The sequence below is a fragment of the Miniopterus natalensis genome, chromosome 3 (genome assembly GCF_054644295.1).
Source record: "Miniopterus natalensis isolate mMinNat1 chromosome 3, mMinNat1.hap1, whole genome shotgun sequence".
In the NCBI taxonomy this organism is placed as follows: Eukaryota; Metazoa; Chordata; class Mammalia; order Chiroptera; family Miniopteridae; genus Miniopterus; species Miniopterus natalensis.
In genome coordinates, this window is record NC_142083.1 from 70878722 (window position 1) to 70895101 (window position 16380).

A 16380-nucleotide genomic window follows, 5' to 3' on the forward strand; every position below is an offset into this window, starting at 1 on the left:
CCGTTAAGTGAAATAAGCCCGTCAGGGAATGACAAGTACCATGTGATTTCACTTATATGTGGAATCTAATGAACAAAATAAAGTAGCAACAAAATAGCAACAGAGGCTGGAGACACGGAACAGACCGGCAGCTGCCAGAGGGGAGGGGCGCTGGGCGACTGGGTGAAAAAGGTGAAGGGGTTAAGTAAAAAAAACAAAAAACAAAAACTCCTTGGCACAGACAACAGTGTGGTGACGGCCAGAGGGAAAGGGGGGTTGGGGACTGGCGGAGGCGGGTAAAGGGGGTAAATGGGGATGGAAAAAGCAGTGACTCAGGGTGGTGACTACACAATACAACATACAGATGATGTGTTATAAAAGTGTGCTCCTGACACCTGTATAATTTTGTTCACCAATGTCACCCCAGTAAATTCAATAAAAATAAAAAACAAAACACAATAGAAGATGAATTTTTAGATGGAAACAATCCAGTTCCCACACCACAGACCGGCTGCGTGGCCGGATGATCCACGAAAAGCCCAGTGCAGGGCACACAGTAAGTTCCAATAAACGTCAGCCATAAAGTTCAAAACGTTTCCTTTTTTTAATATATCTTTATTGATTTCAGAGAGAGGAAGGGGGGGAGAGAGAGAGAGAGAAACGACAGCGATGCGAGAAGCGGCGGCCTCCCGCAGGCCCGACCGGGACCGAGCCCGCAGCCCCGCACGTGCCCGCCCCTGGCGGGATCCCCGCCGCTGGCCGGATCGCACGGCGATCTCCTGGATCCCAGGGGGCGCCCAGCCCTGAGCCACGCCCGCCGGGCTCCCAGCTTTTCCAAGGAATTCATGACCCTTCTATTCGAGCGAGTTGGCAATTACATTTCGGGGGACTCCCTCTCCCCCTTTTATTCCTTTTTTTCTTTAATATATATATTTCTTCTTTTCTCTAGAGGATTCCCCTCTTAAAGCTAAGTCATTTCTACTTAAATTTTCACAGGTTGAGATTTGGATACATCGGCTTTTGGAGAAGCATGACAACAGCGTGTGCTGGTTCCTCAGCCCCGTGCTCAGCGCGCCGCTCGCGAGGCGGCCCTCATTTTATAAACCCCTGAACCGCTGAGGAATCAACGGCCGGGGCGCCCCCCCGCGCTGCCGGCACGGGACTGAGCGTCCGGGCTCCCGGTTCCTGCGCGTCCGTCCGCTTCGGGGCTCGAGCGCGTCAGTTTGACAGGAAGGGGGCACTTTGATACACTGTTTCCCACCCGAGGGAAAGATAAAAGCTTCCACTCGGCACCGGCCCGCAGTGGGTTTGGCGTCTCAGACGCCAGCGCCCCCCACGCGGCCCCACAGCCGCGGGCCGCCGGCCGCTGCCGAGCCCTCGCCGCCCCGGGCCGCCCGGGCCTCTTCCAGGTTCGCGAGTAGCCGTAAAGGACGTTTACATTTGAATTTCCCTGAACCGCCGGGCGTGGGCGGCGGCGCGGACCCGCCCCGGAAACCTCCGGGCGGCGCGCTCTTTCCCGCCACCCGCGGGCCGGCCCCTCCAGAGCGGGGCCCCGGGCGGCCGTCGGGCGGTCCCCGGCGCCACTCCCCGCCGCCACAGCCCTTCCTCCACCACGCCCAGCGCCGCGCGCCCAGCGAACGGCTGCCCCAGGCCCCGATTTTGAATTTACAGGCCCGGCCCCCGATCCGCAGGAGCGCCTCCGCCCGCGTCCCATTGGCCCGCGACGGTCACGTGGCGGCCCCGCGCGCGCCCGCCATGTTGGGGCTGCCGCGCTCCGGCCCGCGCCACCTCCGCCCCCAGCCGCTCGCCTGCTGCCCGCCCCTCCGCCCAGCCCGAGAGGAAACAAAGTGCTGCGGGCGGGAGACTCGGCGGCGGCGGCGGCGGCGCGCGGACCCTGCTCTGCCCTCCCGATCCCCCTCGCCCCGCAGCTTCCTTAGTGCGTGCGTGTGTTTGTGTGTGTGTGTGCGCGCGCCCGTGTTTTCTTACAAAGGGCATTTTACGACTGATTCGTAGTCCTCCCCCTTTGCCCTTTGTGCTGTAACCCCGCTCCCACGATCCCGGGTCGCGGGTTTGCGCCTTCGGTCCCGGCTTCGCTCTCTTCAGCCTGCTGCGTGTCCCCGTGCCGCCCGCGGCCTCCCCGCTCCGCTCGCCCCGCCGATCGCCCTCGCCGCCCGCCATGGCGACAGCGACCCCCGTGCCGCCGCGGACCGGCAGCCGCGCTGGCGGCCCCGCCACGCCGCTGAGCCCCACGCGGCTGTCGCGGCTGCAGGAGAAGGAGGAGCTGCGCGAGCTCAACGATCGGCTGGCGGTGTACATCGACAAGGTGCGCAGCCTGGAGACGGAGAACAGCGCGCTGCAGCTGCAGGTGACCGAGCGGGAGGAGGTGCGCGGCCGAGAGCTCACCGGCCTGAAGGCGCTCTACGAGACCGAGCTGGCGGATGCGCGCCGCGCGCTGGACGACACCGCCCGCGAGCGCGCCAAGCTGCAGATAGAGCTGGGCAAGTTCAAGGCCGAGCACGACCAGCTGCTCCTCAAGTGAGTGCTCACTTGGGCGCCGCGTTAGCGCGCGCCGGGGGCCGGGGGCGCAGCCCGCGGCGGCCTCGAGAACCCCGGAGGGGGAGAGCGAGGGCCAGCGCGCCCACGCCCTTCGTCTGGGGCAGGGTCTCGGTCTCGGAAGGAGAGAGAATCTAGTGTTTCTTAGTGCGCGCGGGGGCTGCGGAGGGGGCTTGGTGGGACTGCATGTACATTTCCTGAGCCTGGATTCCCAGCGGGGCCGGGGGAGGTGCCCGCCCAGGGCTGCAGGAGCGCCGGGCTTCGGGCCCAGACCCTGGGAGAGAGAAAGGCTGTCCCACGGCGAGGCCCGGCGGGCCCCAGGTGCGGGGAGGTGGCGCGCGGGCGCGCGCTGGAATGCGCGCCCCGGGCTCCGGCCTGGCGCGAGACAAAGCGTCTGGTGGGTTCGCGGTGCGGAGATGGCCAGCCCGCGGGGACTTGCCGCCCGCTTCAAGAATGAATGAGTTTTGCGCCGGGCGGAGGAAGGAGGAAGGGGAGGGACCTGCCTTAAATGTCCCGGTCTCCCGGGGGTGGGTCCCGCCTTGGCGCGCTTAGTCTTGGCCCTGTGACATTTTGCGATCTTTCTGCGCCTGCCTTGAGCGAGGAGGGAGGGGCGGGGTCTGAACTGCGCGCGTCTGCCCGCCCAGGGCCAGTAGGGTTTTCGAGCTCCTTAGCTTTCACCGGGGAAAGATGCCCTTTCTGCGGAGACAAGCGGGGCCCTGGGGTGCTTCTTTGCACGGGACTCACAAGCTGGGTTTTTGCCTGTCGTGGCCACCGTTTTCTGATCCGTGAACCTCATACCGCCCCAGGTTGCAATCCCTTCCCCAGCTTTTGCACCCCCATAATAATGGTCGGTCTTTCTGGTAATGGAAAGAGACCATGCTCATTGCCCGCATCTGTCATTGTGATGACAGGCCAGGGCAGGCGAAAGGATGTTGTGTAAATGTGGAGTGTTATGGCGAGGGGGAGGTAATTTTTCCTTCCAAGGGCCTGACTTTTGTTCCAGTGTACAAGGGTAAACTTGCAAGCCTTTGCTGGTCCAACCTTGACTTTCTGATGAGCAAATGGCATAATTCTCATCATTAGGCAAGTTAGTGTTGATGTCAGTCTTTAGAGATTTGATAAATTGAATCCAGAATTCACGATCTCCATCCCCTGTTGCCAATTGAAATTTTGCCAAATGAAAATCGATTTTGACTTTGACTCTGCTCCTGGATGTCATTCTATCTGTATCCGTGTGAATGACCCTGTCTCAGTTTCTGATTTTGGATGTATGAGTCTGTACTTTCCCCTCTTATTAAGTACTCATAAAAACGGTTCATAAAAAAGGTATGCACACTTGGTAAAAATGAAATATATTTTAAAAATACAGACTGGTTTATAGTGAAAAACTAAAATAGTCTCCAGGAGACAATTACGTTTAGCCCTTTTTGTTTTTATTTAAGTATTTAGTTCCATAACTCAAAAAATAATCATAAGCTGCCCTGGCCTGTGTGGCTCAGTTGGTTGTACATCATTTCTGCACTGAAGGGTTGCCGGTTGGATTCCCGGGTCAGGGGAACATGCATGAGTTTCCAGGCTCCATCCCAGGTAGGGGGTGTGCAGGAGGCAGCCCATCAATGTTTTACTCTCACATCAATGTTTTTCTCTCTGTCTCTCCCTTCCTCTCTGTTTAAAAATCAATAAAATCTTTTAAAAAATCATGAGCTTGTATTTCTGTTTCTTGGATTTACAAACCTTTGGAGTCATGTTTTGAAATGAGTCCATGCATTCACACTACTGTTTCCATCTTCCAAATTTTTTGTTACTGAATTTCTTCAAATCTTAGATGCCATTGTTTGTATGATTCACCACTGTTAAGTGTACTACTAAGAAGAAGAAAACACACATCAGGGCCAATTATGTAGGAACTACCCTGTTGGACCCATCCTAGTTTCAGAGATGTTAAAATGTAGCACTGATTAAGTGTCAGTTACATGCCAGACACTGTTCTGTGTGTGGAGGATACAAAGATTACAAAAAAAAAAAAAAAGTTACTACCCTTAAGTTTCTGAGAGTGCAGAGTGCAGTAGGGGAGATACCCAGCAAACAAATAAATGCTGTATTTCATTTAATCTGAGGCATTTTGATGCTGGTGCTTTTTAAAAAATCTTTCCAGAGGGTATCCATTGAAGGTTTTTCACCCAGTGACAAGACTGCCACCTGACTGACTGTAGTAAAATGCTGTGTATAGATTGTGAGATGCATGCTGGTTTCAATGGGATTAAAGTGTGAAGAATGTGTGTATTAGAATAAATGAAATGTTGTGATTTAATGTTGGATATTAACGGATGCTAGGGGAATAAAAATAAAGCAGGGTAAAGCAAATGTGTGGTTAAGAAAGGTCTGAGGGGTTGACAACTGAAAATAATCTGAGATGCTGAGTAGTGTCCTGGGAGTATAGTTTTCTTAAATCTGTACATATATTCCTATTGTCAGGATTAGATGTAAAGTAGTCCACCCTTATAAGGTAGGGCTTACTGAAGTCTTCATATAGGCTCAGTTCATTCTTGTGCAACATGTTGCCATCAATCAGAAGGTTTTCTGTGTTCCACACATAAATTTTAATGGCTTTCCCATCTTAATTGATTACACACTATGTCTGCAACTTTTGCAATTTGAGGTTAGGCATCAAAACTAGCACAGGTTTCTTTTTCCTTCACAGTTTCACAGATGAAAGGTTTGTTCTTATTGTAGAGGTTAGCAACCTCAAAATAAGATTTTTTTTCTTTATTAAGTCAAGAACTTCCACCTTTTCACTTAAGGTAAGCACTTTACAGCTTCTCTTTGACATCTGAATTGCCAGCATCACTACTCTTGCATTTTGGGGCCATTAAGTATATAAGGGTTACATGAACACATGCACCGCGATACTTTGCAGTTGATCTGATAACTGAGAGGGCTAAGCTACTAACAGATAGGTACTGTATATAGCGTGGAAACCCTGGACAAAGGGATGATTTATATCCCAGGTGCGGTGGAGCAGGAAGTGTGAGATTTCATCACATTTACTCAGAATGGCTTGCAATTTAAAACTTATTTCTGGCCCTGACCAGTGGCTCCATTGGTTGTCATCCTGTGCACCCTCTGCCTTCCTCTCTCTAAAAATCAATAAAAATATATTTAAAAACCCAAAATATTTATGTCTGGAATTTTCCATTTAATTTTTTTAGATTGTGGTTGACTGGGTAACTGAAACCTTAGAAAGTGAAGCTGTGGATAAGGTGGGCTACTGTATTTTTTTCTAACATGCCATCATTGCTTAAAACATGCCCCATTTTACTTTGTTTCATATTTCAACTCTTGATGTTCCTTGTATAATTTTGTCCCTAAATAGTCTTTTAGGGACAAAAGACTATTTTTTGTTGACTAAAGAAATACTTTCCTTCAGTATATCTTAAAAACCTCTAATGGTATGTAATCATAGTATCTGTTACGTAAGTCTACTTTCTTCCCAGGAACTCTGCTCTTAAGATGTGCAGCTGATATCCTCGGAATTCACTAGATTTAGATCCAGCTTCTTGGGTCACATATTTCCTTTTCTTGGTTTCTTCATTTTGTTGGAGAACATCCTTAAGTAATTTATTCAGAAAAGATGGCAGGAGGTAAACTATGTGACTCCTGTGTGTTTGAAAATAACTGTCGCATGCTTGGATGATAGTTAGGCTAGGTATAGAATTCTGGTTTAACACTTTTTCCTCAGAATTTGGAAATTATATTGTTCCATTTTTTAGCATCCAGTATTGTTACTGTTTGTCTAATGCCAGTCACAGTTATTTTCTTTTGGTAACTGGGTGTGTTTTTTTGTCTCTGGAAGCTTTTGGAATTCTTTTATCTTGGTTTTCTGAAATTACATGGTGATAGCTCTAGATATGGCTATTTTGTCAATAATTCTAGCTGTTATAAGTGTGGGTCCTTTTAGTTTAAAGCAGGATGTTTATTTAGCTCTGGGAAACTTACTTTATTCCATACCTTTTCTTTGCTCCACTTTCTTTGTTCTCTCTAGTTGGAATGTTGAGCTATTTGGTCTCTTGTTTTCTTTTTTCTTTTTTTTTTCATTCTGTGAAATTACCTTGACTATTTTCTCCATCACAATAGTGACATTTTAAAGGCATGAGTCATACTTTTAATTCTAAGAAATCTTTTTGTACAGATATTTTATTCAGTGTGTTTCTATTTTCAGGATGCATTATTTTCTTTACTCTGAGGATAATATTTAAGGTTTTCTTTTTAAATTTCTCTTCTGTGAATTGGATTATCTCTTTCCTCCCTGGTCACTTATTTTTGTTTGACATGTTTTTCTTCTTGCTACTGATTTTGATCCTTGGTTGTCTACATTTACAAATGAAGCACTAGGTAATGGTTGAGTATTACTGCTGTTATTGTTCAGGTAACGCCTCTGCTTTTTCTGAGTAGGAGAACAAACTAGGATCTCTCTATATGAATAGGATGTGCTGTTGGCCAGTTTGTTGGAGAGCCTGCAGTTAAGCTAAGGGGTGCTGAGCAGGGCCACGTGCAAAGCTGTTCTGTGAGTTAATCCCTCTATTTTAAATCTTCCTCACTATCTGTAGTTCCTTATTATCTGCATTTTTTCTAGAAATTTGTTGAAATGTCAGCTAATGATTCCTTTCCTATTCACTTTGGTGCTGTGGATTTATTTTATGTCATATACTTTGCTGCTTTTTAATTAGGGTCTAGTGGGGAGGCTAATATCTGGGTAATAGTAAGCCATCATCTTGGAAATCAGTTAATTTTGAGCAATAATTGAAGTATAATTTGTATGATGAAAAGAAAGAAATGTATTATTTCTGTTTGGATCCATTTAAGTCTTTTATTTGCTTAAAAGTAATTTTCTGTACTTAATTTTTTATTTGGAGCCAGAGTTTTTGTAATTAGTCTATCATTAAACAGTCTTGAGAATTGTAGATTACAAAATTACTTACTCCTTTTTTGGTTGCTCAGTACACAACATATCTCAAAGACAGAAGAATTCATAGAGACACTTGGTCTTGCTTGAGAGAATTTGACAACAGCCTCCACTGAAAGTGGTCTTTAGATCCATATGAAAACAGATCTCTGATCTAAGATACAGCTGCTCCAATTCAGTCCAAGTATAATTATATTTCATTGGAAGCTTTTTGGGTGAATAATTTCCAAGAATGCTGATAAATGCTATCAGTCAACACTTTGAACAAAAAGTGTTTCAGAATTTCAGTGTTAACTAAATATGCAGGAAACGTAAATACAAGAAAATTGTGACAGTCTTTGAGAAACTAATTTTGTGGATGCATACATTTTTTTTTCCTTCAGTGATAAGGGTCCGTAATCTTTTATGTAAAACCCTTGCCGCTAGATGTGTTTTGGAAGTCAAAGCAATTCCAGTTTTAATAAGGTCATATGATGCACACACTGTAGATGACACCCCCAGTGAGGTCTAGGGTAGCACATCATCATGAAACAGATATTTCTGCTGGGCAAGATATTAATAGTCACAGCAAGTGGAGAAAGACCTCTAAAAATAGACTCCCATCCATTCAGGTCTGGTTTTGTCACCAAATGAATGAATGAAAAATTTAAGTTTTAGAACTCTAAAAGCTCATGTAAGAGATTGTCAATTTGTGTTTTATTATTTTTCCTTTTTTTTTTTATCTTGTGGTGTTTTTTTTTTTCTTTCATTTTGTGTCTTAGATTGACTGCTTCCTGTTAAGTTCACTTGACTCATCAGATTCCAGAAGTTTTCTTTTATTCCTCCTTTGGTGTATGGTAGACATGAAAGCTTGAAAAGCTGCAGAGTTAACTAAGTTTCTCTTTTTGAAAGTTAAGAATGAATGAGGAAGGTGGTGATGGGGTTTCTCTGGTGTGTATCTAACCTGATGACTGCCCTAGGACCCTTTGGGGTGCTGAGCCACTCACAGTTCCCTCATTAAGAAACATTTAAAAAGGCTTGGTCGGCGTGGCTCAGCGGTGGAGGTTGGCCCATGAACCAGGAGGTCATGGTTTGATTTGGGGGGGGGGGGGGGGCGGCTGTCCTGCTTTCTGGCTCGATCCCCAGTAGGGGGCGTGCAGGAGGCAGCCATCAATGATTCTCTCATATCATTCATGTTTCTGCCTCTTTCCCTCCCTCTCTGAAATCAATAAAGACATATGTTTTAAAAAAAAGTTAAAAAAGGATGTCCCAAGAAACACAGTTTAATGCCTTATAGATGTTAGGCTTTAAAGCCAATGTTTTCAAAATAATCTGAGATATTGTACACAAACTTTGTTAATAAAGCATAACTTCATACCTTTTAAAAAAAACAATTGATGCTGTTTTAAATATAATTTATCTTATGAAAATAAAAGGTTTTCTCTCTCCAGACTGAATAAAGTATAATGTTGATTGTGTTTTTTTCATGGTACCTGTGGGCCTGAAGACTTATAGACTTCCTACCTCCATCCACAAACATCACTGATTTGAGCAGGATGGGTTTGAGGTTGAAGGGTTAAGCATACATAGTGTATTTTTTTTGGGGGGGGGGGAACAGCATTCCTTTGATTTTACTTTGTTAATTAGTAAGGAAACTGATATGGAAACTAATGGGAAATTTGGATTTGTGTGTTTTCATTAAAAAAATGCATACAGATGCTCACTTGCTACTAGCAAGTATGATTGGGACAGTGCCCATCATGATAGCCTGGCACAGGGTAGTTTCAAGCAAGAGCACTGCCTGAAGTTGTGGCTTCCTGTTTTTGGTGACTTGGGATGGGTGCTGAACTCCGAGCCTTCATTTCTTCAGCTGCATAATTGGGGTAGGAGTAAGCAATAGTTTCCTGAATCTTAGGAAGAATGAAAAACTTAGACCTTTTTCTAGCCAGTCATTTATTTGTCCCATAATAATGAATAAATTTTCTCCAAATTAGCAACTTGAACAAATTAGGAAGCATACTGAAATGTTGTTACGATAAACTAATTTTTTATTTCTCAGTGGAGAGTGGGGTGGGGATTTACTATACATTGGGACTTGATATATATTTATTCTGTTGGCTTTCTATGTATTTTGGTCATTGATAGAACGAAATTTAGGAAGAGCATATAGGATAAACAATACCTGCAGGATTTTTAAAAATTGATTTTATAGAGAGGAAAGGAGAGAAAGAAGCATCTATGTGAGAGTAGGACATCAACTGACTGCCTTCTGCACCCCCCCTCCCCCCCCCGGGACTGAGCCCGAAACAGGGGCATGTGCCCTGACTGGGAATTGAACCAGCAACCTTTCAGTGCACAGGACAACGTCCAACCAACTGAGCCACACTGGCCAGGGCTGCAGGGTTATTTTACATTCATGTGTTTTAGTTTTCAAACCTAAAATAGTAAATGCTAATCTGCTGTAGGGAGCTTTCCTTGTATGTAAGATGATTAATTGAAAAACACACACCTTTATCCCCTGTATTGCTTGGTCTTTCATTTTTATGTCCTGAATTTTGCCCTGGTAGAAGCAAGTTGACAGTGACACCCTGGCCTTTATATAAGAGGTATAAAGCTTCATGTTAAATATACTTTAATTTTCCAGGAAAGAACATGAAGGATGAAACACCTAGAACTGGTGCTAAAGCCTAGGAAGCAGGTCCTAAGTACTTAAACTATCGTGACACTTCCTTCCCATGCTTTCAAAGGATGCTTGCTAGAGCAGGGTATCTTTTGGAGTTGTTTATTTAACCTAGGGCAGCCATTTCAGCCTTTCTCATCTTGGCACATAAACTGATTACTAAGATTCTATGGGACACCAAGAATATATTTTTTGCCAATCTGACAAAAAAAAAAAAGTGTAATTTTGATTCACTCACACCGATGGCTGTTGTCATTTTTATTATTTGACAGTCTAAGGGAAAAGAGGTCAGTGTCCCTGACTGAATAGTCAGGTACTGCATGTTTTAAAAATTCTTGCAGCATACTGGTTGAAAATCACTGACTCAGGGGGTTAGACTAGGTAGGTAATCCTTTGGTGTACCCAGATTCAAGGAAGTAAAAATGCAAAGTGAAAAAAAGCACTATAAAAATATACTGCTGAGTCGCAGTCTGTCATGTTTGTTCTTTCATTTGTCCAGATGACGTCACCTCTGGTATGTCCCAGAGATCTTTAGACTTTGATATCATCAGTGTAGGTCTATTTCATGCACAAATAGTGAGAATGAGCATTAGGTACTGATTGGGTGATGGGACCCAGTCTAAACTGGGAGTTCCCAGTCCAGAGTTCTGAGGAAGTTTGCTCATCAGCTTTAACACCCCCCCCACCCCTGCCCTGCAGTATAACTGTGATAAGGGGATTGGTTTTGGGCTGTTATATTTGGGGAATTTTTGAAAATTAACTTCTTTTATTATATAAAAATTTTATGTTCTTTATGAAAAACTAGAAAACACAGATAAACACCAAGAAGAAAATAAAAATCTCCCTTAGTTCTACCTTCCCAAAATGTAAGCTCTGAAGTTTTTGTCTTCATATCCACATTAAAAAATGGGTTGGTGATAAGTATTGATATGTAACCTACACTCATGCATCACTGTTTTATGAACATTTTGCATGTCAGTAAATGTGCTATACCATTATTGAACACATTTTGAAGATTTCCTCGATAACCTTTATTGGCCACTGAAGTTTGCTGTGACCAAGGCTTGGCAGTAACTATCTACCCGATTTCTCAGAGGCCGTAGAGGGCTGTGAACATCTTCTCTCGCTGACAATATTAGAGTCTTTCTTCTGGTTAACTTAATGGTTAAATGTTAACTAATTTACTGGTTAAATGTTAACCACTGGATAAAGTAATTACAATTTTGCCAATTTTTGGTGCCACTAGTTGCAGATGAGTGTCCATTTCCTATTTGGAGGAATTTAATTTTAATTTCTGAAGAGTTTTTTTGGTTATTGATCATTTTTATTATGCTCATGTTGCTAGCTAGCATAAAGGAGTAAAAAGATCAACGTTCAGATTATAATCTTAGATTTCTGCCAATATTTTTGGTGTAGGCCTTCATGACAACTGAGGTTTTCCTTAGCTAATATATTTACTTGGGCCTTTTTAAATTTAATTTTTGGCCTTCACTGCATTTGGATTTAGTGACCATAAATAGAATTACAGCATTTTTACTGCTAGAGGGGTCTTGTATCATGTGATCTAACCAATTCATTTTGTAAATACAGGAATTGAAACCTAGAGAGGTTGAAATACTTGTGTAAGATGCAGGACAAGAAGTCAACATTTATTTTGTGCTTAATTGTGCTTGCCAGGCACAATGCTAGATGCTTTACAGACATTCTTTTAAGCCTTATGATGAACCTGTTGATGAGTGAGGAAACTTGAGGCTTAAGGTAGTTAAGTCTTTTGCATAGGATTAGCAGATAGATAAATGGTGAAGTTAGAATAGATTCTAGCTCTGTCTTTTGGCATTGTGGTAAGGCTTTTATATATATTGCCTCTTTTAATCCTTACATCGGCGCTGGTTTGCAGGCATTATTTCTATTACCAACCCTCATGAAGCAGGCCCATGGAGTACTGTCATCTGTTCTTGGGACTTGAAGTCTTACATAGGACAGTTAATTTTCAAGTCTGTTTGGGTGCAACTTTTGGAAATGGTACTAGATACGTATTTTTAAAATTTGATAGTTCATGGCTCCTAGGGTTGTAATTTTGGGTGTCAGGACAGTGTAGTAATTGAAACCACCGTTTGAAATACTGAGTGCTTCATTTGCTAATTAGGAAAGGGTGAAGATGAATTACTGAAAGAGACCTCTTTTTTCCTTCTTTCTTAAAAAGCTACTTTCCTGCTTTATGCTTTACCAATAATTTTAAAAGAAATTAAAATATCTAAGTAAATCTTTAGTAGTCATGACAGAATATTCTTTTCATTTTTATTAAGCACACATTTGTGGAACAGGTACTATGTGCCAGGCCTTGAATCAGATGCTGGAAATAGAGAGAGGGGATGCTCAGTCCCTGTTATCAAGTTGCTTACAGTCTAGTGTAGAAGATAGAAAGCAAGTGCTACAGTATACTTTAAATGTGATACACTAACACAATGTAATAAGTGCTATGGTAGCAGTAACCACAGAGCGCTATGGAGAGACAGAGAGACTACCACCTAAGGCAGACTAGGAGGCTTGCAAAGGTTTCAAAGACATCCCGGGGGAGTTGAAGAGGTAGTGATACCTGAGCTGAGTGCTGGGAGGTAAGTAGGAGTTGACATCTAAAGGAAAATATTAGGAGAGGGTGTTGTCCAGAATGGCAAATAGGTCACGGAACTAGAGCCATAGATGTTGATATAAATAAATAATATATAGTGGGGTAGGGTTGGCTTTTATGTAATGAAGAGCCTCAATAATTTTAGGCGTAAGAGTGACATCAGTCTGGCTATTCTGTAGGGGGAAATAAGAATGGAGGTAAAAACACTAGTAAGGGCACTCGGGTAGTGCGGGAAATAGATAAGGACACTAGATATTTTAAGCGGAAAGGAAAACCATATGGGATGTAGGTGCTTAGAGAAAAATAGGAGAAGAGCTGGAAGAGCAGGAGCAATGCCTAGAATACTAGAATTGACCTTCTTTTGGAGTTTTGACGTCTGGGGCCATGACTGGAACTATAGAAACAGTGCATAGCTGCAGTTCAGGACCAGAAAACTGTCATGGCTGCTGTATGAACAACTGCCTCACGTCACCCAGCAAACTGGAGAATGGACAGTTTCAGAAAAACTGCACAGACACATATCCTGTATGATAGAGGTTCAAAAAATTCCCAGTAAAATGCTAGCAAACCAAACCCACCAATATGTAAAGGTATTATGTGCCATTACCAAGTGGGATTTGTCCTGGGAATGCAAGATTGGTTTAGTCTGGGAAAGTCAACAATGTAATTCACCATATTAATAGAATGAAGTGCAAAAATCCTATAATCATCCCAATAGATGCAGAAAAAGCATTTGACAAAGTGCACCACTTTTTCATAATAATAATCAATAAAAGGGAACTTTTAAAATGTATTATGTTTTAATACTTGTCTTTATTGTTGAAAGTATTACAGATGTTCCCTCTCCCCACTGATCCCCTCCACCCTGCATCTGCCCCGCCCCGGGCCTTTCCCACACTACTGTCTGTGTCCCTGGGCTATGCATTGAAAGGGAGCTTCTCAACCTGATGAAGGGTTATCTATGGAAAACCTGTAGCTAACGTCATACTTAATGGTAAAGACTGTTTTCTCCCTAAGATCAGGAATGAGACAAGAATGCTCACCACTTGTATTCAACATTGTACTGGAGGTTTGACCCATGGCACTTAAGCAAGAAAAAGAAATAAAAGGCATTTAGATTGGAAAGGGAGAAGTAAAACTATGCCTATTTGCAGATGACAATCTCATGAATAGGAAATCCTTTAAAAAAAAAATCTGCAGAGCTAATAAACAAGTTCAGCAAGGTTACAGGATACAAGAGCAATGTACAAAACTCAATTGTATTTCTGTACACTAGCATTGAACAGTCCAAAAATGAAATTAAGAAAACTCCATGTTAAATAGACTCAAAGAGAATGAAATGCTTAAGAATAAATTCAACAGAGGAAGTGCAAGACTTGTACGCTAAAAACTACAAAACATTGTTGGAAGAAATGAAAGAAACTCTATATAAGTGGAAAGACATTCCATGTTTATGGATTGAAAGACTTAATATTAAGACGGTAATTCTCCCTCAGTTGACCTACAGATTGAATGCAATCTCTATTAACATCACAGCTACTTTTTTTTTGCACAAATTGACAGGCTGACTTTAAAGTACACATGGACTTTACATGCTTGATACTCAGAATAGCCAAAACAATCTTTTTCTTTTTTTAAATATATCTTTATTGATTTCATAGAGAGGAAAGGAGAGGGAGAGAGAGAGATAGAAACATCAATGATGAGAGAGTCATTGATCGGCTGCCTCCTGCATGCCTCCCACTGGGGATTGAGCCTGCAACCTGGGTATGTGCCCTGACCGGGAATCGAACCCCAATTGCCTGGATCCTAGGTCGACGCTCAACCACTGAGCCACACCCGACTGGGCCCAAAACAATCTTGACAAAGAACAAGATTGGAGGGAGGGCTCAATTCCTGATTTTAAAGCTTACTGCAAAGTTACTGTAATGTGTGGTATAGACATAGGACAGGTTTTAAGGACCTTGCTTGTTAGTAGAAAAATTGTGCAAGGACAAAGAAGGTGGCCCCAAGACACTCTCTTTTATATACTTATAGATGCATTAATTAGAAGACCTAATTTGCACCCATATTTGTGTGGATTATTTCTGGGCTCTCAATTCTGTTTAATTGGTCTGTGTATTTTTTTTGTTCCAATACCATACTGTTTTGATTACTACAGCTTTGCAGTATAGTTTGAAATCAGAGCCTGATACCTCCAGCTTTGTTCTTCTTTCTCAAGATTGCTTTGGCTATTTGGGACTTTTTTGTAGTATTATATAAATTTCAGGATTATTTGTTCTAGGTCTGTGAAATACACCATTGGAATTTTGATAAGCATTTCACTGAATCTGTAGATTGCTTTGGGTAGTATGAACATTTTAATAATATTCTTTCAACCCATGAGCATGGAATATCTTTTCATTTATTTGTGTCTTCAATTTTTTTATCAGTGTCTTACAGTTTTCAGTGCACAGGTCTTTCACCTCCTTGGTTATTCAGAGGTGTTTTATTCTTTGATACAATTGTAAATAGGATTTTTGTCTTAATTTATTTTTGATAGTTCATTATTAGTGTATAGAAATGCCACAGATTTTTGTGTATTGATTTTTGTGTCCTGTGACTTTACCAAATTCATCTTTTCTAGCAGTTTTTTTGGTGGAGAATAAGTCATTTTTATTAGGACTTAAGCTGTAAGTGTGCCTGTTTAGATAATTCAATCTTTTTGTTCAAAGAAATGGTTCTGTGGTCCAGTTTCAGTCTTCTTTTTTTAATCCTCACTGGAGGATATTCTTTCATTGATTAGAGAGAGAGAGAAAGAGAGAGAAACAAACATCAATGTGAGAGAGAAACATTGATCTGTTGCCTCCCATATGTGCCCAGTCCAGGGAAAGAACCCGCAACCCAGGTATGTGCCCTGACCAGGAATGGAACTCGCGACCCTTTACTGCACGGGATGATGCTCCAACCAACGAGCCACACTGGCCAGCGCCAGTTTCAGCCTTATTTAGTATTTTTCCTAATATTAATGGTTTCAATTGGGGTTTGTTAATTTCTAATTGGGTTGTTGCTAATTTGTTGATGGCTCAGTTTATTGAATGTGCAGCAGAATTTCATTGCCACCAGAAAGTATACATTGCAGATTTTGAATTTGCAAAATATCATAGTCTTTTTGCTTATGACAGGAGACACTTTTAAAAATAATTTTTTAATTTTTTTTAAGACATATATTTTTATTGTTGACATTATAGCTATCCCACATTTCCTCTCCCTTGCCTCCTCTACCCAGCCCCTACCTGACCGAGGCCTTCACCACACTATTGTCTGTGTCCATGGGCTATGCATATGTGAGTGTAAGTTCTTTGGTTAATCTCTTTTTGTGTCATCCCTCTTGTATCTGTCAGTCTGTTCCATGTTTCCATGCCTCTGGACCTATTTTGTTGGTCAGTTTATTTTGTTCATTAGATTCCACAAATAAGTGAGATCGTGTGATATTTATCTTTCTCTGACTGGCTTATTTCACTTAGCATAATAATCTGAATTGTGGTCTAATGACTTTCTGGAGATTTTTGGGTATTAAATTATATCATTTTAATTGCAGAGAAATTCATTTTCCTC

General features: G+C 42.7%; 1 protein-coding gene across 1 annotated transcript in view; it reads left to right on the forward strand.

Annotated features, from left to right (window-relative positions):
• The first annotated feature begins 1765 nt into the window (after window positions 1–1765).
• LMNB1 (lamin B1) overlaps window positions 1766–16380 on the forward strand; it is a 45711-nt gene continuing 31096 nt past the window's right edge. The window contains exon 1 of the mRNA XM_016217694.2: window positions 1766–2514. Coding sequence (XP_016073180.2) covers window positions 2156–2514 — 359 coding nt within the window. The 5' untranslated portion in view covers window positions 1766–2155. The remainder of the gene's footprint in view (window positions 2515–16380) is intronic.